General features: G+C 41.5%; 1 protein-coding gene across 1 annotated transcript in view; it reads right to left on the bottom strand.

Moving 5' to 3' along the window:
- MRPL54 (mitochondrial ribosomal protein L54) overlaps positions 1-26,446 on the bottom strand; it is a 190,378-nt gene that overhangs the window by 44,535 nt on the left and 119,397 nt on the right. Inside the window, exon 2 of the mRNA XM_044053887.1 lies at positions 538-694. Within this exon, the coding sequence (XP_043909822.1) occupies positions 538-694 (157 nt within the window). The remainder of the gene's footprint in view (positions 1-537; positions 695-26,446) is intronic.

Genomic DNA, 26,446 nt, shown 5'->3' with positions numbered 1-26,446 from the left:
CAAAATTTTTTTTTCCCCACTTCTGTAACAAATGTGGTATGAAAACCAGAGTAGTATGAATCATCTTAGAAAACTGTATGTCACTGTTTTATTTCCAGACACAGTTGAAGCCCAGAAAAAAATAAAACTAACAGGAAGTCTATGTAAAAATGCTTGTTTTGCTACAATATTTCCAGTTTTAGTTTAGCACAGTTTACCTAACATGGCATCATGCTGCGGAGCAGAATTTCGCAGAATTATTTTCAGAATGCTAGTGGAAGCTGAAATTTGGCAACTTCAGTCAGGAAATAAATAATTCAACCAAAGAAAGCACACATAACAGACAGCACTATTACTTACCAAAGTGGTATAGCATCACATAAAAAACAAAACCAGAACATTTAAAAAGAGTGACCAATCACTAAGAACGCCTCAGAAGCAGATATAATATTTTCTACATGTGAAACTACTGTTTTAATTTCCACTGGAAACTATACAGGAAAGTTTCCATTAAAAAAAGATATTTAATTTGTTTTGGTTTTTTTTTTTTTTACTTACCAATCTGGATACTCAGTGTCAGGTTTCAGCTCCGGATCTTTGCCTGTTTTATAAATATTTACTCCCATTGCATGTGTGGTAAGTAGAGCAGGGTCTTTGCAAACCTCGGGGCCCTTCAAAACTTCTTTGACTGTGGCTTTTCCTTTCCCCTTTGCAGCTTCATGACAAAGCAAAACAAATAGTCAGTGTACTGTCAAGTAGGTAAGAATTAGTTGTGAAAGTATTGCTGCAAGGAATAATTTCTTGTCTAAGCAACAATGTATTAGGCAGCTCTTTGCATAAATATGAGCCATCACTACAGTCTGCTAATGCATTTTAGATACGAGCCTAGCACTTGTACTGGCAATTATTTCTTAGCCTAGCACTGGTACTGGTAATTATTTCTTCCGCTTATGACTGCTCTGTGCAACCTGCAAATGAATCTGAGTGTTCAACCAAACCACTCTCTTATGACCCCCACCAAGGCTGCAGTTTGTTCAGCAACGTGTTGTGAAGAACAGTGTTAAATACCTTGTAATAACACAACAAGATTGTGTATTTTCTCTTTTATGGTTTAGTACCACCATTACATACTCAAAGAACTCCGGTTTCTTTGACATGATCTTCCCCCTATAAAATCCAGAAAGCATTTGTCAAGTTTGTCTCTCTAGCTTCTATATACTCTAGATACGCTACAGTTCTTTCCATCAGGAATTAAATGACATTCCAAGTTCAAGGTACAGCTGACAGGTCAGCATTTTTTAGCTCCAGATTTGCACCCACTCGTAAAAACATACTGTCAGCCCTATTTCAGCCGACAGTACCTTGCCTTCATCCTGTGTTTTGTTGCATTAGGGTAAATCCTGTCAAGTTCCAGTGCCTTCTCTCCACCTACAGTATTTGGAGTTCTCTCAGACCCCTCTCATACAAGTAAGAAAAAGAGGAACTTCCAATACACTTCCACCAACAGTTTTTGAAACTGTTCTTTTCTTTTGGTTCATAAATAGTAATCAGACTATGTCCCTAACTTCAAATCTTTACCACCCCTCGCTGCCAATCATTCTAACATCAGACAATACGTCCTTACTCTCTCTATGCTGGGTCTTAAGCAACCATTGACTACCCTTTCTACTTCTTTCTGCTTTAACGGATACAATTCTGTTGAGTTTTCTGTATTTCCCTCCTAAATTATCACTATTTTCTCCTAAGTTTCAGTGCCACCTTGTCTACCAATCACATGATTTTCAGCAGTGTTACTTTATTAGTTCAAATTGGGTGAGCTCAATACTGGAACTTGTAATACCCCACTAGTTACTAACCTTACTTCTATAGGGAGCTTTCGGTAATGTAAATATGATTAAATGGTTTTACTCATACCTTAATCATGTGATCTACTCCTAACCTGTCATTTGTTCATGAATATTTTCCAGAGGGAACATGTTAAATGCCTTGTATGAATGTAGAGACTCAGCCCCTCCTCAGAACAATTGATGTCATTACCCGCACTAAATCAAACTTGTTTTCCAGTCTTTCTCCTGTGAACTGTACATGGGGTTTGGCCCTTTGTCTCACCAGCTTCAGTATCTTTTCATTATTAGTACATTTACAACTTTCCATGTCCAAGATAACTTCCTTTTGATTCATACCTTCAACATAAAAGGAATGACCAATACTTCTGACATGTATTACCTTACTAGAACACCGAAGAGCGCATTTCACAATAAAGACCCAGGATGCAGACAATGCTGTTACGTACACTTGGCATTTACCACTTTAATGAATGTCAGCACACTGCTTTGGCCATGGGTGAAACAGAGGTCAGGTGCACAAAGGTGGCCCACCATAATGCAGTGTGCTGACTTCCATTGATCCAGTATTTCTTCAATCCTATGACAGTTGGGGTTACAACTATGGTAACAGATGTGCAGCATAGCAAGTTTCAATTGCTTGCAGACTACTCTGTTACATACAATTTACGCAAATCAAGTAAAAAGATCAAAATAATCTTCAACCCTATTAAGAAATGGTAGAACCAGAAATGACAGTATCAATTACTGCTACTTCAATCACCACTACAGACTTAAAACCATAGCAGCGTACGATGGCATCACTTGCAAACAGTTGTTAAAGTCAATGGGAAGCTATTCTTTCTGTCCTTTGGAAAACAAAGCTACCTATTTTGCCACACTGTACTCATTTAAAAATATATAAGTATTTAAAAACAAAGCAGTTAGAGACTGAAATACATTACTGTTCACATAACCATTCGGCTAGATGTAAAACAGGAACCAAAATCATGCTACACAGCCAGGCTGAATGAGCTGTAGTGAGGAATTCAAAGTACTACTGTTACGGCAAGTGCAACTTGCACAACTGTACTATTTTCACCTTTCTCACTGCTGCAGTACCTTTGACTATATAGGTTCCAACCTCAGAGGAGGAAGGATAAGGATCCAGGAACCCCTCGAGAATGGTCCTAGCAAAGCCTTACCTGGAAAAGGAATCTAGTTTCTAATACTTTGTAAAAGCATTCATGGAGAACTATGTTGCTGCCTCTAGAATGCTTGGAGTCCACCCCTTTTCAGTATGCCATTGCAGAAGCCAAAATTCTGGCAGAATTTGGCTTGATACTGCCTGGAATAACATTTACACAGGTGGGAATAACAAAAGCAATAGCTGCAGACAATTTAAAAATAGTCTGTTTTGCCACGGGTTGTCCCTTCCTTGTCCCGTCATAAGAAATAAACCACTGATCTGCTTTTCTAAAGGACTTAGTTCTGCCAAGATGGTACAAAAGTGGCCTATGTACTTCCAGATCATGTAAAATCCTTTCTAGTGGTTCTAATATATGGATTGCACAATGGGAGATAGGTGGCTTAATTCAAAGTAAAAATTGAAACAATTTAAGGCATAAATGAGGGATTTGTTCTTAATGTGACCCTATCACTATGAAAGGCCAGGCAACATTCACTCACCATGAGAGCTTGTAACTCATACTCTTTGCAGATATCACAGCAATAACCAGTAGTCTTCCTTGTGGTGAAACTTAAATCGGCTTGATGATCTGGTCGAAGGGAGTGAGAGTTAACATTTCCAGCACAAAGTTAAGATCCCAAACAGGGACTACCTGTTTTGGGTGGCCTAGAATGCAAAAGAAACTCTTCAGAAATTGTTTTAACAAACAGAGATGAAAGAGAAGACCCATGAGCAGACATGGCCACTAGATGAACCTTGACAGAAGGAATAAGAAAGTCAGTGGAAAATAACTTGCACAAATATTAAGAACCAATAGTACATATTCCCTAATATGGCACTGGTCATTGGCACCAATTAGAAAACTTTTTTCCACTTACAAATATATGAGCGTTCCTAATAGCAAGCTTTCTTGCTTCCTTTAGGACCTGCTGCATGTTCTCATGAAAGAGGAGTCTAAAAGGTATCAGCACTGAATCACCCAGCACTTAGTTGATTAGAGTGTATCAAACTCCCATTGTCTTGTGTGAGTATGTCCGGTCTGAGTGTAAACTTGTGGTAACTACCCTTGGTCAATTCCATAAAAGAGAGAACGAATACTGCTTGAGCAAAAAGGAAGTCACCACAGTGACTTTTGGAGAGTCTTTCTGCATCTTCAGAGTTACCCTGGAAATCAGGAGAAAGGTTGGAAAATGCGTAAAGGAACATCTCCGACCATGCAAATGAGAGTGCATCTTTTTTTCTAGGGCTGCCTGCAAACAGTCTAGGTGTAGAATTTGTTTACTTTTGCTTTTTGAAAGAAGGCTAACAGATCTATTTGAGGTGTTACCTGCACCTCGATCAATTTCTGGAAGACACCCTCATTCAATTTCTATTTGTGAGGGTCTGTCTAGGTCCTGCTCAGCTTTTTTTGTCCCTACATCCTGCCCTGACAGAATGCAAGATGACTGGAGAGTTAAACCATGTTGAACAGCTAACCCCAAGCCATCATAGTCAGCCTGCACAAAGGTTAAAACCTGGTGCCTCCCTGTTGGTTTATGTACCATATCACTGAGGTGTTATCTGTAATCACCTGTAGAGGTCCTAGAGACCACAGCTGAAGAGATTCTTATGGCATGGATCACAAATAACATCTCTGACATTTATAGGTTTTGGTTTGTCTGAAGAGTTACACAGGCTTTGCACCTCTGTCAGCTTAGAAACTGCACACCCAAGCAAAATACATGGAGGCTGCAGTTACAGACCAACTTTAAAAATGGAGACCTAAGCAAGGCCCACAGAACTGGAATCTGACTGACCAGAGGATGCGAATGTTGGGTCTGTGTGTTTTTTATTTTTTTTTAATTAGCTTTTCTCACGTGTAACCTGTTATGCGGAATCAGGAGCATCCTAGAAGCCATGAACCCAGGCATCGCGAGATATTCTCTTGAAGTTGGAGACTGACTGCAGCAGCTCAGGGAAGTTTCCAGATAAAAACGCATCTTTTCTTGGGTAAGAAAAGCCTTTTGCTGAAGTGTCTGGAAGGCAGCCCACAAACACCATCCTGTGTGAGAGACAGGGAGGATTTCTGAACATTTATCTAGAACCCCAGACTGATAAAAAGAGAAGAAAACTATGTTAAGAACTCCTAACATTTGGGAGAAGACTCTGGAAAAGTAAGTTATCTAAAGAAGGAAATATGTGAATAATTTGCAGTATGCAATGAGAAATCACTATAGGAAGACACTTTTGCAAACACCACTGGAGCTCTAGATGGCCAAAAGGGTAATACAGAAAATTGAAAATGTGACCCAGACACACAGAATCTGAGCAATTTCATGACATCTGTGGGCATGGGGATGTGATAAGCATTCTTTTGATCTAATGCTACCAATAAAACTCAAAGGATGACAGGTTATAGACCCTGAAAGGTTAACATTTTGAATTTTGGTAAATTTAAACAGGTTCAGAAAGGAATGATCAAGAACTGGTCTCCCTGAAAGTTTTTTGTTTGGCACCAGAAGAATTCTTGAAGAGAAGCCTTTTCCCCTATGATATATAAAGGTACTGGTTCTATGACTCTTAGGATCAGCAAGTGTTGAGGAATCCGAGGAAAAATTTGTTTGGTTTGGAGGGCGGGCAGGAATTCCCTTGAAAGGAGGTATGTGTATTCAGTGCTAACTTTAACCTCTACCTCTCTGAAATGAAAGCTATGTACTTGCCACAACAATACATCCATGTTGTCAACTGATGGGTCTTCAGATCAGACATCCCCTACTACAGACTTTTTGATCAAAGGCTCAGGCTCCTCCCCTTACTCAGAACCCCCCCCCCCCCCCCCCCCCGTGCACTGAATTACCTTGGATCAAGTTTGCCCGCTTACTACAGTAAAGGGAATCTATACCATTACAAAGGAAATATACTCCCATCTTCCATCATGGAAAAAAGCAACTAGAAACTTTGAGAGAGAAGGGAGAACAGCAAAAAAGAAACTATGTCCCTGCTAGATGCCCAAATAGAAAATCTCTCCCATATACTTCTACGTATGCTTCTGTGAAGATATTAAAATATGTACAAACCGTTAATAAAGCATGGGCTGTCTGATCATAGAAACTGGAGAAACCATGAAGATAACTTGAAGGCTGCAATGTCTGGGTAAGGCGTGCTGGGTGGGCAAGACAGAAGGTCTGGAAATGGGTCCAGCACCCATGGATAGTGAATCAGATGAGGCCAAAGATTGGGAAACCACATCTATTGAGGCCAAAAGGGGGCAATTAGGATCAACCTTGCCTTGCTCCATATTGCTTCCTGCAGGAACTCTGGTATAACAGGAGTAGGGGGGGATATGCATACAAGAGTCCCAGGAACAAAATGTAGACAACAGCATCTCTCAGGGACTCCCTTCCTCAGAGGATCAGGGCAAAACAACTGCAGCAATCAGTGTTAGAGGGAGTGAAAAACAGGTTGCAGCAAGGTCAGCCCGCAGTGGCTGAAAAGTCTTTTTCACTACTGAAGAATGGACCTGCTCAGGTTGTTTGCTAACATACTGGACTTCCCCAGGATGTGCGTTATCAGAAAGTAGTGGGAGGACATCGCCCACTGCCAAACCCTCATAGCCTCTTGACACAATGGGTGAGAGCATGCTCCTCCTTGTTGTTAATGTAAAAAAAAACAGACATGCTGTCTGCTTGGATGGAAATCACACACCATGGGAGGAAGTCCTGAAAAGCCTGCAATGCTAGGAGGACTGTTCTCATTTCCAAGACACTGATGTAAAGACTGGCATCTGTCGGGGACCAAGTGCCTTGGACCATCACAGTCCCATGAAATGTCCCCCTACCTTAGCTGAGAAGCATCCACGGTCACCATGGCTGGGGGTGGAGATGGCAGAACAAAAGGGCACCTTTGAGAAACTAATGGGGAGTCCAGCCACCATTTCTGCAGATGTGGGTGAGGAACACTAGGCAGCTTATAAGATGGGAACTTAACAACTAGACTGTTAGAGTCCACTGTAAAACTTTCATGCAAAACCTGGCTAGAGGGACTAGAGTAAATGGAAGATTAAATCAGAAAATGTAATATGCACCTGGTTGGAGGCTTCTGATGAGAGAGTACTGTTGGTGTTTGATGTCAAAGGGTGGGAATCCTTGATTGTAGTAGCCTGACTGTTTAATGTGGTGTCCACATGACTCCAAAGAACTCTGTACTTTGAACAGGCTGTGATTTTGCCTTTGTAATATTGACAAGTTAACCCCAGATGGGAAAAGAGATGGAACAAGGTGTGTCTGGCTCGAAGGAGAAGAATTCTGGTGGAAGCAGTTATGAACCAGTTGTCTAGATATGGGAACATTTGGAATGCTGCAGTCTGAGGCGAGTTGCAACCACTGCCGTGCACTTAAAGAAAACCAGGGTGAAGTGGTGAGATCAAAGGGTAGGGCTCTGAACAGGAAATTACCAACTCCCAGCCGGAAGTGGAGGAACCTCCTGGGGCACCTGTTCATTTTGATGCGATAAGCATCCTGGAGGCCTTTCGAGCACATCCAATCATCTTTCTTTAACATCAGTAGAATGGACTGAACCATGACCATCTGAAGCTTTGGTGGTTTCACACACTGGTTTAGATTACTGAAGTCCAGGATGGGCCTGATGTCCCCATTTTTATTTGGCACCAAAAATAATCTTGAATAGACTCTGGTTCCTTGCTGGTCTGGTGGGACCTCCTGGATGACTCATTTGTCTTGCAGCTTTCTTATTTCGTGTGCTGCAGATTTCCATTATGTGGGTGGGATGTCAGAAGTTTTTCTGAATGGGGGGGGTGATAAAGGAATGGGATCATATAGCCTCTGGTTATGATTCTCTATATCCATAAATACTGGGTGATGGATATCCAAGATGTAGAGTTCAGATACAAGCGTCGTTCCGACTGTCTCCAGAATGCAGTAATTGGGCAACGTTTCAGGAGTGCTGAAATAGGCCTGTCAGACTAGGAACCCCAAAAACTTAGATTTTGTGGTCCACCTCTGCTACAGAGTCAAAGTCAATTTTGATCATTCCCTCCCCTCTACTTCTGGTGGTGCCTATCACTAGAAGTATCTGAAGTGAAGGCTTGAAATTTGCGGAACTACCACTTTTTTGCTTCCTTTTAGGTTCCTGGACAAATCCACTGGGATTAAAAAGTATACTCCAATAGCAGACAAGGTCTTGCTATTCTGTTCACTTCTAGACAGCATCTTCTTAACCTTAGGTTCAAATATAGGGGACACAATATATGGGCATTAATGAATGACATCGTAAAGTATTTTGTGAAGTTGCAGAGATGCATCTAAGTGTGCTAGTACTCAACTGTGACAGTGCCTGCCACTCTGAATATGCCATCAGCCACATGAGAAATAAGGTGCATGGACACAACTGACAAAAACTGGAGGGTAGCCAGCTGTGCATCCACTAGTTTCCCGTCTTCTACGGAAAAGGACCCAGAGAGAGACTTGGATAATTCCTTCAAGTCCCACTGAAAATGTGTTTCATATGCCAAAAATGTCAAGGATGGATCCAATAGTTTGTGCACTGGAGCTGGTCCTGACAGGCCTGGTGGATCTGGAGAACATTTTCTCAAAGACTCTTTCTTTATGCTTTTCTTTCTCTCATTCCTTATCTTTCTCTTTTTTTTCCTTTTCCTTGGATTTCTTCCATTTGCTCTCTTCAAATCTTCCTAGTAGAAGGGTATGAAGAAGACTGAGAGGAGGTTTACTTCTTCCCTGCTGGGGCAGGGAGAAGCCCCTTAACTCCTTGCTTCTTACAAGACAGTAGTCATCAGGAAGGCAGAGTTCCTGTCTTTCCTGTAAGAGTACACTAGTCTTTATAGGAGACTTCTTTGTACTCTTAAAACGGGTATACCCATCACGGCTTTCAAAGTCTAATTTTTGAAGGCCTGGTAAAGATATGGAAGTTATGTACTCAACATAATGATAGCTCTGTGCTATTTCCAACCTTCCTCAACGTATGGGTCTTCGGATCCATACCAAGCCTGACTTTAGCCACTCTCAAGCTTTGGATCCAGTGTTCAGGCTCCTCCACTTGTCCATAACCCCCTTGTGCTGAACAAGCTACCTCAGATCAAGTTTGCCCACACAGAATTTTCCAAAAGGATTATGTCTAAAGGAGAAGAAAAGAAGCCAGCTGATATACATGATCTTGAAAAGGAACCTCTGAGAACCAAGGCCACATCAGCCATACCACTCTAGGAGTCAAATGAGAAATTAAAGGTGACTACAATGAAGGGGGAAGGAGAGGTGGGAGGTTGAGAAAGGACAGAAACAGACAACACAGATCTATTGTTACAGTGAATGCATACAGTGGATATAAAAAGTGTACAGATCCCTGTTAAAATGCCATGTTTTTGTGATATAAAAAAATGAGCCCACAATAAATAATTTCAAAACTTTTGCCACCTTTAATGTGACTTATAGCCTGTACAATTCAATTGAAAAACAAACGTCTGTTAGGGGGAAAAAATATAAAAAAATAAAAAACGTACAATAAGCTGGTTGGATAAGTGTGCACACCCTTAAATACTTTGTTGAAGCACCTTTTGATTTAATTACAGCATTCAGTCTTCTTGGGTAGGAGTCTATCAGCATGACACATCTTGACTTGGCAATACTTGCTCACTCTTCCTTGCAAAAGCGCTTCAAATCTGTCCGATTGTGAGGCATCTGTTGTGCATAGCCCTCTTCAGGTCTCCTCACACATTTCGCATTGGATTTAGGTCTGGGCTCTAGCTGGGCCATTCCAAAACTTTAATTTTCTTCTGGTGAAGCCGTTCTTTTGTTGATTTGGATGTATGCATGGGGTCATTGTTGTATTGAAAGGTGACATTCCTCTTCATCTTCAGCTTTCTAGTAGATGCCTAAAGGTTTTGGGCCAAATGTGGCTGGTATTTGGAACGGATTCCCTCCACCTTGACTAAAGCCCCAGTTCCAGCTGAAGAAAAGCAACCCCAAAGCATGATACTGCCACCACCATGCTTCACCGTGGGGATGGAGTTCTTTTGGTGATGCGTTACATGTTGTTTTTTTTGCACCAAACTTACCTTTTGAAATTGTGGCCAAAAAGTTCAACCTTGGTCTCATTAGACCATAAAACATTTTCCCACATGCTTTTAAGAGACTTACTATATTGTTTTCCAAATTTTAGCCAAGCCTGGACGTTTTTCTGTGTAAAAAAAAAAAGGCTTGTGTCTTGCAACCCTACCCCATAGTCCAGCCATATGGAAATACTGGAGATTGTTGTCACATGTAGTACACAACCAGTACTTGCCAGAAATTCCTGCCACTCCTTCAGTGTTGCTATAGGTCTCTTGGCAGCCTCCCTTACCAGTTTTCGTACTGTCTTTTCAACAATTTTGGAGGGATGTCCAGTTCTTTGCAATGTCACTGTTGTCCCACATTTTCTCCACTTTTGGTGACTGTCTAAACTGTGTTCCATGGTATATCCAATGCTGTGGAAATTTTTTTGTACCCTTCTCCTGACTGATACCTTTCAACAATGAAATCCCTTTGATGCTTTGCAAGCTCTCTGCGAACCATGGCTTTTGCTATAGCAGGCAACTGAGTAAATGTCAGGAAAATCCTACTAGGACAGCTGGACTTTATTTGGGGTTAATCAAGAGGCTCTTTAATTGATGACAGGGTTGTACCCAAGAAAACTGAATGTTGTAATTAAATCAAAAGGTGCTTCAACAAAGTATTAGTTTAAGGGTGTACACACTTATGCAACCAGCTTAATGTACATTTTTTATTTTTTATATTTTTTCCCCTAACAGATTTGTTTTTCAATTGAATAGTACAGGTTATTGGTCACATTAAAGGTGGGAAAAGTTTTGAAATGATTTATTGTGGTCTCATTTTTTCAGATCACAAAAAACAGGCATTTTAACAGGGGCGTGTATACTTTTTATATCCACCGTAACTTTCATATCTGATGTTTGTTCCGTCCATTCCTCAACGTATGGGAGACAGTCCCCAGCTACTGTAACACTTGGGTAGCCTTATGGAATGAAACCAGGCTCTTTCTGGAGCCTGTTAGTCCTAGGCTGATATGTGAGACAGAACAGATCCTTCCAAAGGGTTTCAAGACCTCTTTCTGTGGTCTCTTCTCTGAGATCAGTGTGATCATTCAGGAGCCTGGGGTCCGAATGGAGAGATAAGTCAGGAAAGCAAAGGAGAGTAGTGTTGTTGAAATTGAATACATCCTCTAGTCCTGCTGAGTGTCTTCATGAGGTGGACCCCATTTTTCACAAAATCTCACCAAGATGACACTGATATATACAGATATATGTACATATTTACATAGCATACATCATGGAGAGGTAGGTCAAAAATTAAAGACAGCTGGGTGCACAAAACTCGGGCTAAAAAATGCCCAATCCTGGTAGGTGCACTGGTGCCAGGACTGGAAAAAATGACAGCGTAGAGTCTTGAAAAAACAGAAACATTCCTACAACGGGGCCAAGCCAGGCCCAGGGGGAGGATGGCCCTCCCCTGTTGTAGAAGGAAGTAGCAGTTCACAAAAAAATCACAAAAACGGATAGGTCAAAGAAGAGCCATAAAGACAATAGAGTGGACTATTGAAGATATGAAAGAAATTCTGTATTGTTACTATTATGTAAACAGCCCAGAATTTCCAGACACAAGATATACACAAAAAGATTAAGAGAGAAATTAGAGGAAAGAAAATATTCCACAAGAAAAACTGTCAGAAGCCTCAAATAAAAAAAATGTGTTCATTAATACAACAGATTTGTGAAAAACAGTATAAAGACAAAGAAACTTTGATCTGTTTGGAAAAAGAAGTATCTGAGGAAGTGTGAAAATATAAACAAAACCTACTGAAATGTATAAAAAAAAGAAATATGGACATGGGAAAGAAAAGTACTGTTGTGTACACTTGCCATAAATGTAGATGTTAGAGTGTATTCACTGTTGCAGTCATTACATTTGGATAATCCTGCTGGCAGGTTGCCCTCAGCCGGCCTGAATTCCAAAGTCGTGGGTCCTGCGTCGGCTGCTGTCGCCCCTTCCTGATGTCAGGTGTATAAAAGCAGCAGCCAACGCCATTTTCTTCAGTTTTTCTTGCCCCAGATGTCAGGTGCCCCCAAAAAGGGTAGTCAAACTTTATATATATATATTCATAAATACACCAATATAAATTTTACCTTCATCTATAAGCAAATACACCACATAGGTAGTATAAATCAGAGAAGGAAAGATAAGATCCAAAAGGAAAATGGGGGGGAAGGCGGGTGGGAAACCTGGACTGCAACAGTGAATACACTCTAGCATCTACATTTATGGTAAGTGTACACAACTGTACTATGTTCTTCGTGTTTCACTGTTGCAGTCATTACATTTGGGTAGAGTCCCAAAGCTATGGTTGGGAGGCTGGAGCTAAACAGCATTTGGAGCGGCTATGAGGTCCTGCAGAACTGCAGTGGCAAAGCCTGCCCTGGATTTAGAGTAAAGTGGCAGATGAAAGTGCTTTGTAAAGGTGTGCACTGAACTCCAAGTAGCAGCCTCTAAAATGTCTTTGGTTGGTACTCCACTGAGAAAGGCTGCTGAAGTGGCTGCAGCTCTGGTTGAATGTGGCCTAATGCCCTTAGATACTGGCTTGCCATGGTGAGAATAGCAGAAACGAATGCAGTGCCCTATCCACTTTGAAATAGTCTGCTTTGAGATGACCTTTCCTTGTGATCCTGCAGCATATGCCACTAGTAATTGCTGTGTCCTTCTGAAAACTGTGGTTCTGTCCAAGTAGAATCTAAACTGTCTGTGTACGTCCAATGAATGCAGAATTCTCTCCCCCTTGTTCTGTGGGTTTGGATAAAAAGTTGGCAGATGAATAGTTTGGTTATGAACCACACTGGACACCACCTTAAGCATAAATGTTGGGTTTGTCCTCAGACAAACCCTGTCTGGATAAAACATGATAAAAGGTTCCACAGCCATGAGTGCCTGTAGCTCTGAAACTCATCTTGCAGAAGTTATTGCTAGGAGCAGAGCTGTTTTCCAAGATAAAAACTTTATATCAGCAGTAGCAGCTGGCTCAAAAGGAGGCAGGGTGAGATTTTCCAAGACATAGTTGAGGTCCCATGCCAGTATTGGTGATCTCCTTGGAGGCCTTAAATTTTTGGCTCCTCTGAGGTACTGCTTTAATAAAGGATGAGAAAAGATTGGTGGCTCTGTATTGTAATGAGCCGAAATAGCAGAGGCATGAATTTTAATGGATGAAAAAGATAGGCCTTTGTTCAGCATCTCAGTTAAGTATTGCAAAATCTGAAGAATATTTGGTACAGTTGTATCAGTTCCTTGTGCCTGGTTCCAAGCACAGAATCTCTTCCATTTTTCCGCATAAGATCTTCTAGTACTAGGCCTTCTGGCTTCCAAAATGACATCCATCACAGCTTTACTGAGAGGTGTGTTTTGTATGATTACATTATCCGCCATGCTGCCAGGTTTAAAGTCCTGAGTTGGCTGTGCAGGATCTGATTGTTTTGCTGGGATAGTAGACGGGGTGTTTGAGGTAAGGTCCAAGCTGGGCATTGAGACAAGTTCCTTAGGATTGGATACCAGTACTGGTGGGGCCAGTCTGGGACTATCAGTATCATCTTTGGCTTCTCCTGTCTGACCTTTAGGAGTACCTTGGGGAGGAGAGGCAGTGAAGGAAAGGCATATACAGATAGGGCGTCCACTTTCCATGCTTGTCTGGGATAAGTCCTTGTGCAGAATCTTTTTAGTTGGTAGTTGTGAGGGGAGGCAAATAGATCTATGTCTGGGCATCCCCAATTCCTTGTTATCATGCTGAAGACTTGTGGATCCAGCTGCCACTCGTGGGTATCCATGAGATTTCTGCTTAGTTCATCTGCCAGAGTATTTTCCTTTCCTGGCAAGAATTGTGCCTGCAGATGTACTTGGTAAGTCAATGCTGTGTCCCACAAAGTCATGGCTAGTCTGCAAAGGGGGTAAGAATGTGTGCCCCCCTGCTTGTTTATATACCACATGACTGTGGTGTTGTCTGTCTTTATCAGTAGTTGTCCCAGATGAAGTAGGTTCTTGAGGGCTGTCAGGGCATTTTGAACAGCTAGCATCTCTTTTTGATTGATATGTAGATGCACTTGGTTTGAGGACCATGTGCCCTGAATGCATCTTCCTGCCATGTGGGCCCCCCAGGCATAATCTGATGCATCCGTTGTTGGTGTCTGCCAGACTGGGGGTAATGTGAATGGCTGTCCCTTGTTCTGGTGACAAGCCTTCGCCCGCCAATCGAAACTCCTGTTGCAGGCAGGGAATGAGAGTAATCATTGTTTCCAGGCTGTGGCAGCGCTGAGTCCAAACACTTTTTAGGTACCACTGAAATTTCCTCATATGCAGTCTTGCATATGGAATTAGTAGGATGCAGGATGCCATGAAGCCCAAAGCCTGCAGAATTTTTCTTGCAGATAACTGGGCCTTTGTTGCCAACATTTTGAAATAGGTAGTCAGTTGCCTTTGCCTTTGTCTAGCGTGAGATAAGCCATCTGGGCAGCTGTAGTTAAGCTTGCACCCAGGAATATTATCTCTTGAGAGGGTACTAGTTTTGATTTCTTTTCGTTGACTGTGTACCCCAGGCATGTTAGAAGTCTTTTCACAATTGCCAGGTGCTGTAGAAGAATGTCTTTGTTCTCTGCTTGAATTAGACAGTCGTCCAAGTAAGGATATATTTGTAAGTCCAAGAAATATCACTCCCCACAGGACTAACGCTACCTGTGCCAAACTCAGTCCAAGCACATAAGCCAACATAAAAGGCACAGTAGCGATGCAGGCAGTAAACACAGCACTAACCAAAATGCAGGAAACAAAGCTGAAAGAACCGTTGCTTCATGAACTTTAAAATTTGGACTTATTGTGATACAAACAGGAGACGTGGTAAGCGCTTTCACCTGGATATGCTTCTTCTATGTTAGTTTATAAGGATATATTTGTATTCCATTTTGGCTGCAGAATGCAATTACTGGTGCCAGGCACTTTTGTAAAGACCCTGGGCACAGCAGATAAGTCAAAGGGCAGTGCAGAGAATTGGTAATGCATTGAGCCAGCCTTGAATCTGAGGTATCTTCTGCATAATTGCCTGATTGGGACATACAGGTATGCCTCTTTTAGGTCTAGAGTCACAAGCCAAGCGTTCTTGCCCAGCATGGGCAGAAGCTGCTGCAAAGTCAACATTTTGAATTTTGGTATATCCAGGAATGTGTTCAGAATAGATAGGTCCAGTACTGGTCTCCAGGCCTTGTCTTTTCTGGGTACCAGGAACAGTCTTGAGTAAAATCCTTGTCCCTGCTCTTGCTCTGGTACTTGTTGAATGGCCCCCATGTCCATGAGGGATGAGACTTGTTTTTGTGCCTCTGCCCATTGATTTTTTGGCAGATCTGGCCAGTCGTTTACCTTTGGCAGGGAATGGAAATGGAACTTGTACCCTTGTGACACTATATTTAGAACCCACTTGTCCTGGGGTATAATGTGCCAATTTTGAGAAAAAAAGAGCTAATTTTCCCCCTAAGGGTGCTGCCAGGAGATAAGTGCTTGGTGAAGGCAGGGGGGAAGACATTGGGACTGTTTCCTGTACGGTTGCGATTTGTCTTCTCCAACTTTGGAGGAAGAAGCACCCCATTGCTTTGACCTGTAGGAACCTTGCGCCTGGGATCTGCCTCTAGGGCGTCTGGATCTGCCCCTTTGAGGTCTGTCTGACACAGGAAAGGACCAATTCTTTGTAGGCCAGTGTCTACTAAACCTAGGTGGCTGTACTTATAAAAAATCTTTGACAGTTTGCATAGATGTAGCTTTGTCCTCCATTTTCTTTAACACCTCTTCTGCCTTAACACCAAACAAAGTATCACGTTGTAAAGGTGCATCTAATAATTTAACTTTGACATGATCAGGCAGATTTTGTTCCTTTAACCAAGCATGCCTCCTAATTACAGAACCCGTAACTGCAGCCCTGCAGGAGGCCTCCAAAGAATCAAAACCACGTTGCAAAGTATGCTTTCCAACTTGTTCAGCTGCATGCAATAAATCCTGCATTTCCTTGCTTTCTGCACATTCAGAGTTTAACAACATTTTCTGTTTAAGCAATGCCATGACATGTTGCTGATATTTGAGCATATGAAACTGACAGTTTAAGGCCCTTATAGCCAAGGTAGCAGATGTGTAAACCTTTTTTCCCCCATCTATCCAGTGCCCGAGAATCTCTGTCAGAGGGGGTAGGGTTTTTTGCTGCTGAAGCCCTAACTCCTTTGGGACCCTGTGAAATAGTTTCTGGGTCTGCAGAAGGGTTTTAAAAAAGGAATTTATGAGAGTCAGGAACCCTGTAATATTGGTCAGGCTTAACAGGAGCTGGAGGCAAGGAGTCAGGGTTAAGACCAGACTCCGAAAACACATCTACAATGTCTAATACAGGTGGAATTGGCTAGAGGCCTGTGCTGAGGCAATAAAAGGAAATCCCAGAGCCTCTTTTTAGATTCTGAAAAATCTTGGCTCCCCCAGTGGAAATGCTCCCTCATGTTATGCAAGGTTTCCCCAAAAGAATAGTCCTCTGGAGGAGAAGCTGAAGGTATAGATTCTTCAGCATCAGAATCCTCATTGGGGGGGGGGATTATTCCTGATCAGAAGAGGAAACAGAAGAAATAGAAACCTGATCTGAAGATTCATAGTCAGTCTCTTGCCTAGGCCTCCTCTTAGGAGGGGGACAGGAACCCCTGATCAAGGTAATTAAGTCTTCAGACATTTTGAGCATCTGTTTTTTGGGCATAGAGGCCTGTCCACATGGCTCCTGAGTTTGTTTTTTTGCTTTGGAAGGTGCTTTAGTCTTTGCCTTTGAAGTTGAAGTCGGTTTAATGTAAAGATGTTTAGGTCTGAAAACACCCTCAGAAGCCGGTGCCTGCTCAGCGGCTCCAGACCCATCTGAGGGAATAGTATTCGAGGCTCCAATACCTTGAGTTTCCAGTAGCATGGTAGACTCCACATGGGAGTCGGTAGTGGCCTGTGACTCTAAAGTAGCGAGCGTCAGGGGCTGCGAAAGCACCTCACTGACAGCCGGCGAACTGGCGACTGGCTTAGGAGAAGCTTCGCCGTCTGTTTTGGACCTCGGTTGTTTATCTCTCTCTTTTTCTTTGCATTCTTTGAGAACTCTGGTAGTCGGATGGCTATCCGATGACATTTCTGGATAATTAAACCGGTGTCCAAAATAGTTTAAAGCAAAATCATACTGATGCTTAATAGTGCGTTGGTTAAATCTAGCACAACACCGACAACCAGAAACATTGTGATCAGGGCCTAGGCAAGTAATACAGTAAGAATGAAAGTCCTTATGAGGTATTATTTACTTTTTCTGACATCGGTCTGGAGCAAGGTTTCCCCTACGGGGTACTTAGCTTTATTGAAGACTTTGGATCTGAAATTTGAACACGAAAATCTCAGGAGTCGGCCGACCGGCACTTGCAAACTGCTTCTGCTTCGGGCACCGCGCAGCAAGAAAGACTTAAGAAAATCGTGTTGGCTGCTTCTTTTATTCCCCTGATGACCTGATGTCAGAGAAGGGGCAACAGCAGCCGACGTAGGACCCAAGACTTTGGAATTCAGGCTGGCTGAGGGCAACCTGCCAGCAGGATTACCCAAATGTAATGACTGCAACAGTGAAACACGAAGAACATCAGAGATTTGATATGGTGCAATATTTATGCAAAGACGAAAGTCAAGTTAATCAATATAAAGAAGGCAGCCCCAAAGATATTTGAAGAGAAACACAGGCAAAGGCATCCAGATATGGAACATTTCACAATAAAAAATATCACAAAGAGGGAATGTAGAAAAGAAGATTAGTAAAGTAGAAGTTAAAAAAAAAAAAGTTAAAGTTATGGAGTCCTGCAAAGTGAAGGATTTAGTGTGGAAGGTCTAACAGGTTACATCACAGCATGATGGAACGGGTCCCCATAGTAAGGAGAAACGGGAAGCTCAGGAGACATCTGAAGAAGAAATATGTGCATGGGAAAGAAAGAGATTTAATATGGTGTAATATCTATGCAAAGGAGAATGCAAAACTAATCAATAAAAAAGTGCACCACCAAAGCTATTTGAAGAGACATACAGGCAAAGGATTCCGACATGGAAAACTTTACAATACAAAAAGTAAGAAGACAAAGAGGAAAAGTAGAAAAGGAGCTTAGTAATGGAGAAGTTAAAGAAATAGAAACCGAGGTTATGAAGTACCTGCAAAGTGAAGGATTCAGTGTAGAAAATCTAAAGTCTAAAAAAACTCCACCTATACTCGGTCACATACCGTCTACTCGGAGGCGATCTCTGCTTAACATACAAGGCCATGTCATACCCAGAGCTGTCGGACATGCTACACTTAGAAATCCCAATACCTCAGAGAAACACGCTCCAGGGATCTAAACCTTGTTATCACAATGAACAAAACATGCTGGAGGGATAGGTTCCTGACCCAGAGACTCCCCAGACTCTGTAATAGACTGCCCATACATGTCAAGCAGAGTGCCTCTTTGGACCTCTTCAAAAGGAACCTTGATGATTGGATGTGAGATAGGAAATTCACCACGGGTACCACGTCAGTCACCCTGCTAGACAGGGGGTCCAGGGAAGTAAATACTGTAGGAAGAAATAGCCAAGGAATCAAGGAATTGTTATAGCTAGGCTTGTATAGGTCCTAGGGCCGATAGCCTAGTACCGAGCTATGAACCTATGATAATTTAGAAAGCACCAGAACAGGATAGAGCAATGGGCATCCAAATTAAGGTGAAACCAGTGGAACTAGGGTTGCCACCTTTTCAAATGCCCAAAGTGGGACATTTTTTGTACAAACGTCAGATTTTGCAAGGCAAAACATACCCACAGCCAGTACAAAGGACAGAACTTCACTTTTTTTCTTAAATAAATGCTTATTCTTGTAGCATTTTAGTTGCTTATTCTGTTTCTTACAACATTTAGGCGTTTCAGAAACAGAATAAATGTTTATGCAACTATTACATTAAATATAGGACATATGTTTATCCTAATATCTCAGGACATTTGCAATTTCTTCAATTTTTATGCAGGACTCAACTGCCCAAAGAGGGACTGTCCCTCGCATAGTGGGACAGGTGGTAACCCTAAGTGTAACGGGAAGCAATTAGTCAAATGCCCTATGAAGATATTTCGGAGCCTTCCGAAGGAAACCAATACAAACATTCACTTGAAGCTGGACAGCAAGAGAAGGAACAGGAAATTGTGGAAACCCTGACGCAGTCAGTGTTGAGGAGTAACAGGCCAGTGAGTTCCCATATGACAGAGCAACAAATGGCACGGGATGACATTGGAGAATATACCACAGGAAAATGCTATAGAACTTTCTATAGAATGCCTTCAGGAAATGGAAAACAAAAAATGTGTCCTCACTTTAGAAGAAAATGAGCTAAGAAAAGAGTTGCTTGATTTGGTAGAAATGGATAGATATAGTAAGATTAATGAAATAAATAGAGTGCAGAAGGTCAATAAAACCCAAAAAGTTAGACTTTTGAAAAAAAAAAAAAAAAAAAAAAAAAAAATGAACGCAGTAATTGACTGTCCATAGAGATCCATGCGATATAACAGAATTACACATGACAGATTACTGTGCAGCTAAACTGATAAAAGTTCTACCACAAGAACACAGGGTACTGAGGGAAAGGAAGGGGAGAAATTGAATACCATCATGGAAGTATCGAATAGAGAAAAATATAAAGCAATTAAAACAAGAAGTGTCAGAGTTAGAAGAGTACAGAAAAGAAGAGATTAACAAAAATACTCAGACAGATAGACATGATAAATGGAATGCACAGCATCAGAACAGGTCAGGATCTGTCATGCACCATCACAAATTAACTAAAATACCAGCATAGGTGGAAAATATTAGAAGAGACACAGATAAATACAAAGGAAAAGGGAAAAAAAGCAATTTACTCATGACCCAAAAAAGTTTTATGGAAAACTGAGAAGCAAGACAAAAGGAACTGAAACACCACCAAAAAAGAAGAAATATATACATTTTGGAGAAGTATTTATGAAGATCCTGTGGAACATAACAAAAATGCTGAATGGATAGAAGAAATAAAAGAAAGAATAAGTTGTTCAAATGTACAGGATATGAAATGGGATGAAGTAATGGCCACAGAGACTGAAACAAAGTTAAGGAAAGCCTCTAATTGGAAAACCCCAGGCAATACCCAACTTCTGACTAAAAGTACGAACATCTTTACATGAAAATTTAGCCACGAATAAGAACTATTCATATGCGCACCCGAACAGACACCAGCCTGATTAGCAGGAAAAACGATACTGCTATTAACAGTGAAACTAGCAGGCTATCCTAAAAAACTAAAGGCCAGTAATTTACCTTCCAACGATGTATAAACTATACACTGGAATTGATGCAGACAAGAATTTATTGCCATTTAGAAAAAAACTCAATCATGACAAAAGAACATAAGTGTAAATGAAAGAAAGTCACATGGAACAAAGAACCATTTTTTGTTAAATAAAATCATAATGGAGAACTGGGAAAGAATTCAGCATGGCATGGACAGACTACAAAAAAAGCATTTGACAGCATCCCACATTCATGGATAAAAGAGTGCTTAAAAATGTATAGGATATGCCCTATACTGAATGATTACATTAAGTATGAAACAGTGGCAAACCACTTTGCAGTTACGCTATGATAAAGAACAAATTATTTCAGGGATAAAAATTCAGAGGGGGATAGTCTAGGGTGACTCTGTCACTGCTGTTCTTTTGCCTTGCCCCTAACCCATTAAGCCGTCTACTTAACATATTAGGTCATGGCTATAATGTGGCTCCCAGAAAACAACAAAGTGTAAAGACTTCTCATCTTTTTTTTGTGGACAATTTAAAATTGTACAGTTCATCAGATGAGCAGCTGAAAGCACAACTGCAAGTGGTCAAGCTACACCACCAAGAAAACATCAGCCTGAGACAGGAATGTGATATAAGAGAACCTGAGCAAGAGGGAGTGTATAAATATTTGGGAATTTATTAAAAATCAGAAACAGAACATGAACAAATGTGAATAAAACTTAGTAAGGAATATTTTAGAAAACTAAAAATAATAATGAAAACAGTGTTGACGTCTAGGAACAAAGTCCAAGCTATAAACCAATTTGTTCTTCCTGTCCTAATGTACAGTTTTGGAATGACTGACTGGCCCCAAAAAGTGTTCAATCGGGTGGACAGGAAAACAAGAAGGATGCCCTATGCTCATCAAATGACTCATAAAAAAATCAGTGTATACCAAGACTATATATTCCCCCTTCTGAAGGGGGTATGGGCCTCCTCGAAATTGATTACATGTACAGATCTGCAAACATGAGACTGCATACACATCTGCTGACTTCACAAGAACCAAACCTAGTGAAAGTTTTGAAACCAGAGGAAAATCACTTCCCTACTTAGTTTAGCAGAAGCATATTAGTGTCAAGTAGGAATGGAAATCAAACCAGAAGTAGATAAAAATCAGGCAGCAACTGAATCTGCCAAAAAAAACAAAAGAAAGAATATATGGTGAAGGATCACATGAGAAGGCAAGAAATGCGAAACATGCATAAATATAGTTGCAAGTATAGAAAACACTTGGAACAACCTCATGTTAATCAGGAATGGTTACGGAGAAGTGAATTCAAACCAAATCAAAAGACAAATAATAATATTAATATTGGCAGCCCAAGATAGTGAACTACGGACAAGCTGGTAAACAAAGATCATTGAACATGTACGAGAAACAGACAAATGTAGGTTTTGTAAACAGAAATGGAAACAAGTCACACATCTTGTTGGTGGCTGGGCTATACTGAAATGCATAATAATGTGGCAAGACTGGTGCACTGGGGATTGTGCAAACATTATAATATTGAAATAGCTGAAAAGCACTGGAAACATGAGCCACAAAGCATTATAGAAAATGACGAGGTTTACATCACATGGGATCACCCATTACCAACAGTTCAATAAATAGATGCTTGAAAAACAGATGCAGTAGTCCATGAGAAGCTAAAAGTAGCATTGATCATTGAAATTGCTATACCCAGTGACTACAGTGTCTTACATAGAGAGATAGAGACAAAATCATAAAATATCAGGACTTGTAGGCAGAAATGAGGGTGATGGGTAAGAAGGATATTAAGGCAGTTCCAACAGCAGTAGGAGCAATGGGTCTTATAAAAAATAAATAAATAATTTACAGTCATACTTGGATATGCTACCGATACATGTAACACTGTACGAATTGCAGGAGGAGTCATTACTGGGCACATTGGGGGTGCTGCGAAGAGCACTTCAGGCTAACAAACAATACTAATTTCATGAACTTTAATCATACTTTGACTTAGGAATGGGGTCCATTCCAGTCATGGTATTAGAAAGCCAAAAATGTTTGGAGAAATTAAAAAAGGATATTCCAGAGCACAGCTGACATGAAATAAAAGGTATGGACCTTGGACAAGGTAGCCACAGCACAGATGTCATCAGGAGATACTCTTGAAAAGAAGGCTGTAGAAGCTACAGATCTAGCTGAGTGAACTTTTGGAGATGTAGGCAGGGATATACCCCTTTGTTTATAAACATGAGAAAAACATTCAAAAAGCCAACTGGAAATTGTCCTCTTAGACACTCCCTTTCCCATCTTGACACAGGAGTAATAGACACACAACTGGTCAATCTTCCTGAGGGTTTTTGTTCTATGCAAAGAAAAAATGTAACCGGTGATCAACATCCATCCATATTTGCCTTTAATAAAGAAATCTGGGAAAAACACTGGAAGATTAATTGATCAATTGATAGATGCTTCAGAAGCCACCCTGGGAAGGAAGGATGGGCTGGTTCTCAAGCACACGCAGTCTTCATGGGGAAAAAAAAAAAAAAAAAAAAAACAGAGGTAGGACTAGAAGACAGAGCATGAAGCTCAGAAATTCTTCAGGTCAAGGTCATTCTAACCACAAACTCAGATTTCCAAGATGAAAAATTTAGATCAACTTTATTGGCAGACTCAAAGGGAGGGTTGGTCAAGGCTTGTAGTAAAATTGTAATATCCCTGACAAAAACTGGATCCTTTAATGAGCAAAGTAAAAATGTTCCTCTGAGAAAGAATTTAGATGAGGATGTGATTTGCAACAATGTGAAAAGACACATCAGCTAACTGTATCTTAATAGTAAAGTAACTGCCTCCCTTTGGGAGGAGGTGAGCTAGAAAATCTAAAACTGCAAGTGGGGCTGAAAAAGGGTCAAGATTATTCTCGGCTGCCAAAATGGAAAATCTTTTCCACTTACTTTTTTGAACCTTTTTAGTTGAAGGTTTCTGTGAAGAAGTCAGAATATGAACAACTGAGGATGAAAACCTGGACTGTAACCATCACTGGAATTGCAGAAACTATGCAGTGAATTTGAGGGATTGAATGTCCAGTTGACGCAACCCCAATGGATGAGAAAGCAGATCTGGAGCTGAGCCAGTAATGGTGGAGTAACTAGATGAGGCCAGAGGAAGCGAAGCACACTTGACAAGGCTAATAATGCAATATGAGGAGGACTGACATTCTTCACCAAAGCTTTCTCCAGTAATTTGGGTATCAAAGGTTGGGGGGAGGCATAAAGGAATCTAGCAGGCCAATTGCTGATCAGAGCTTCCCTTGGTGACTCTCCCTCCAGGGACATTTGAGTGAAGAACTTGCTGCACTTTATGTTGTAGGGAGATGCAAACAGATTGCAGCAGGGCCTGCCCAGCAGCTGAATATCCACTCCTCTAAGACTGGGCTGCAGGGATCACTTGTGAGGGAGAAGGACAGATTAGCTCAACCTGTCCACTAGAAAGTACAGTTCTGTACCTACCATAAATGTAGATGTTAGAGTGTTCACACTGCTGCAGTCATCACACTTGGGTTATCCTGCCATCAGGTGGTCCCGCAGTCAGCCAGAGTTCCAAAGTCTTGGTCCGGTGTCGGTTGCTGTCGCTTCTTCCCTGACGTCAGTGCGCCAGGGGTATACAAGGTGCATCAGACGCCATTTTTTTCAGTTTTTCTTGCCCCAGATGTCAGGTGCCCCCAAGTAGGTAGGCAATACATATTGCTAATAAAACATATATAAGAAATGAAAACAATACCTTCAGTTACAAGCAAATACACCACAAAGGTTGTACAGGATAGAAAGGTATAGATAAATCCAGCTAGGACAGAGGGGATGGAGGGAGGGTAACCTGGACTGCAGCAGTGTGAACACTAACATCTAAATTTATGGTAGGTACAAAACTGTACTATGTTCATCGTGTTACACTGCTGCAGTCATCACACTTGGGTTGAACTCCAAAGCTAAAGCTGGGCGGTTGGTACTAAACAGGGTTTGGAGAAGCTAGTAGACCCTGTAGAACTGCAGTGGCAAAGCCAGCTCTGTTTTTTTGAGTATAGAGGTAAGTGGTAGTGCTTGGTGAAGGTGTGCACTGAACTCCAAGTTGCAGCCTCCAAAATATCCTTGGTTGGTACCCCTCTGAGGAAGGCTGCTGATGTTGCTGTAGCCCTGGTGGAATAGGGCCTAATGTTACCAGGTACAGGTTTCCCATTGTGTGTGTAGCAGAAACGGATACAATGTCCTATCCATTTAGAAATGGTCTGTTTTGCGATAGCCTTTCCTGGTGATCCTGCAGCATAGGATACAAAAAGCTGGTCAGATTTTCTGAAAGCCTTAGTTTTATCCAAGTAGAAACGTAATTGCCTGTGAATGTCCAAAGAGTGTAGGAGCCTTTCTCCTTTATTCTGAGGGTTTGGATAAAAGGTGGGCAAATGAATGGTTTGGTTTAGAGCCACACTGGATACCACCTTTGGCATAAAGGAAGGGTTATTTCGTAAAGAAACTCTGTCTTGATGAAAAATGATGAAAGGCTCCACTGCCATTAGGGCCTGTACCTCTGAGACTCTTCGTGCTGAAGTTATTGCTAGCAGCAGGGCAGTTTACCATGATAGGAATTGTAAGTCAGCTGTAAAAGCTGGTTCAAAGGGCGGTAGTGTAAGTTTTTCCAAAACAAAATTGAGATTCCAAGTTGGTGTTGGTGCTCTCCGGGGCGGTCTTATGTTCTTAGCCCCTCTGAGGTACTGTCTTAGTAATGGATGTGAAAATATAGGAGGATCCGTGTTGTAATGAGCTGAAATAGCTGAAGCGTGGATCTTAATAGATGAAAAGGAAAGGCCTTTGTGCAACATCTCAGTTAAATATTGCAGAATCTGAGGAATACTTGGGTCAAGAGGATTTTGGCCTTTAGCCTGGTACCAGGCGCAGAATCTTTTCCATTTATCCAAGTAGGTTTTCCTGGTGCTGGGCCTCCTGGCCTCCAGAATGACATCCACAACAGCTTTAGAGAGAAGTGTTGACTGGTTGTTTAGGTAATCTGCCATGCAGCCAGATTTAAAGTCTTGAGCTGGCTGTGTAGAATCTGATTGTTTTGCTGAGTCAGAAGGTGAGGAATTTGAGGTAAAATCCATGGTGGGCCTTGAGCCATGTTCCTTAGTATTGGATACCAGTGTTGGCATGGCCAGTCTGGAGCAATGAGTATCATTTGTGGCCTCTCTAATCTGGCTTTCAGCAGCACCTTTTCCAGAAAAGGCAGTGGAGGAAAGGCATACACTGTTAATGTTTTCCAACTGAATGAGAGGGCGTTCACTTTCCAAGCTAGTGCGTGGTATGTCCTTGTGCAAAATTTCCGTAGTTGGTAGTTTTGGGGGGTGGCAAACAGATCTATGTCTGGGCTCCCCCATTTTTGAGTTATCATTGTGAATACTTGTGGATCTAGTTTCCACTCGTGAGGATCCATTATATTTCTGCTTAGTTCGTCTGCCAATGTGTTTTTCTTTCCTGGCAGGAATTGTGCTTGTAGTTGAACTTGGTAGGTCAGTGCTGTGTTCCACAAGGTCATTGCTTGCCTGCATAGGGGGTAGGAATGTGTGCACCCTTGTTTATGTACCACATCACTGTGTTGTTGTCCGTCTTCATTAGGAGTTGTCCTGGATGTAGGAGGTCCTTGAAAGCTGTTAAAGCATTTTGAACAGCTAGCATCTCTTTTTGATTGATGTGGAGATGCATTTGATCTGCAGACCATTTGCCCTGAATACAATGTCCTGCCATGTGTGCTCCCCAGGAGCAGTCCGATGCATCTGTTATTGTTTGCCTGGCTGTGGGTAGGGTAAAAGGCTGACCCTTGTTGAGGTGACATGCCTGAGCCCACCATAGAAACTCCTGTTGAAGGCAGGGAATGAGTGGTATTATTGCTTCCAAGCTATGGCTGTGTTGAGTCCATACGCTTTTCAGGTATCACTGTAATTTCCTCATATGCAGTTTGGCATATGGTATTAGTAGTATGCAAGATG

The sequence above is a fragment of the Protopterus annectens genome, chromosome 13.part0, assembly GCF_019279795.1.
Source record: "Protopterus annectens isolate FY-2018-M chromosome 13.part0, PAN1.0, whole genome shotgun sequence".
Lineage (NCBI taxonomy): Eukaryota > Metazoa > Chordata > Ceratodontiformes > Protopteridae > Protopterus > Protopterus annectens.
This window is presented reverse-complemented; position numbering and strand designations above follow the sequence as displayed.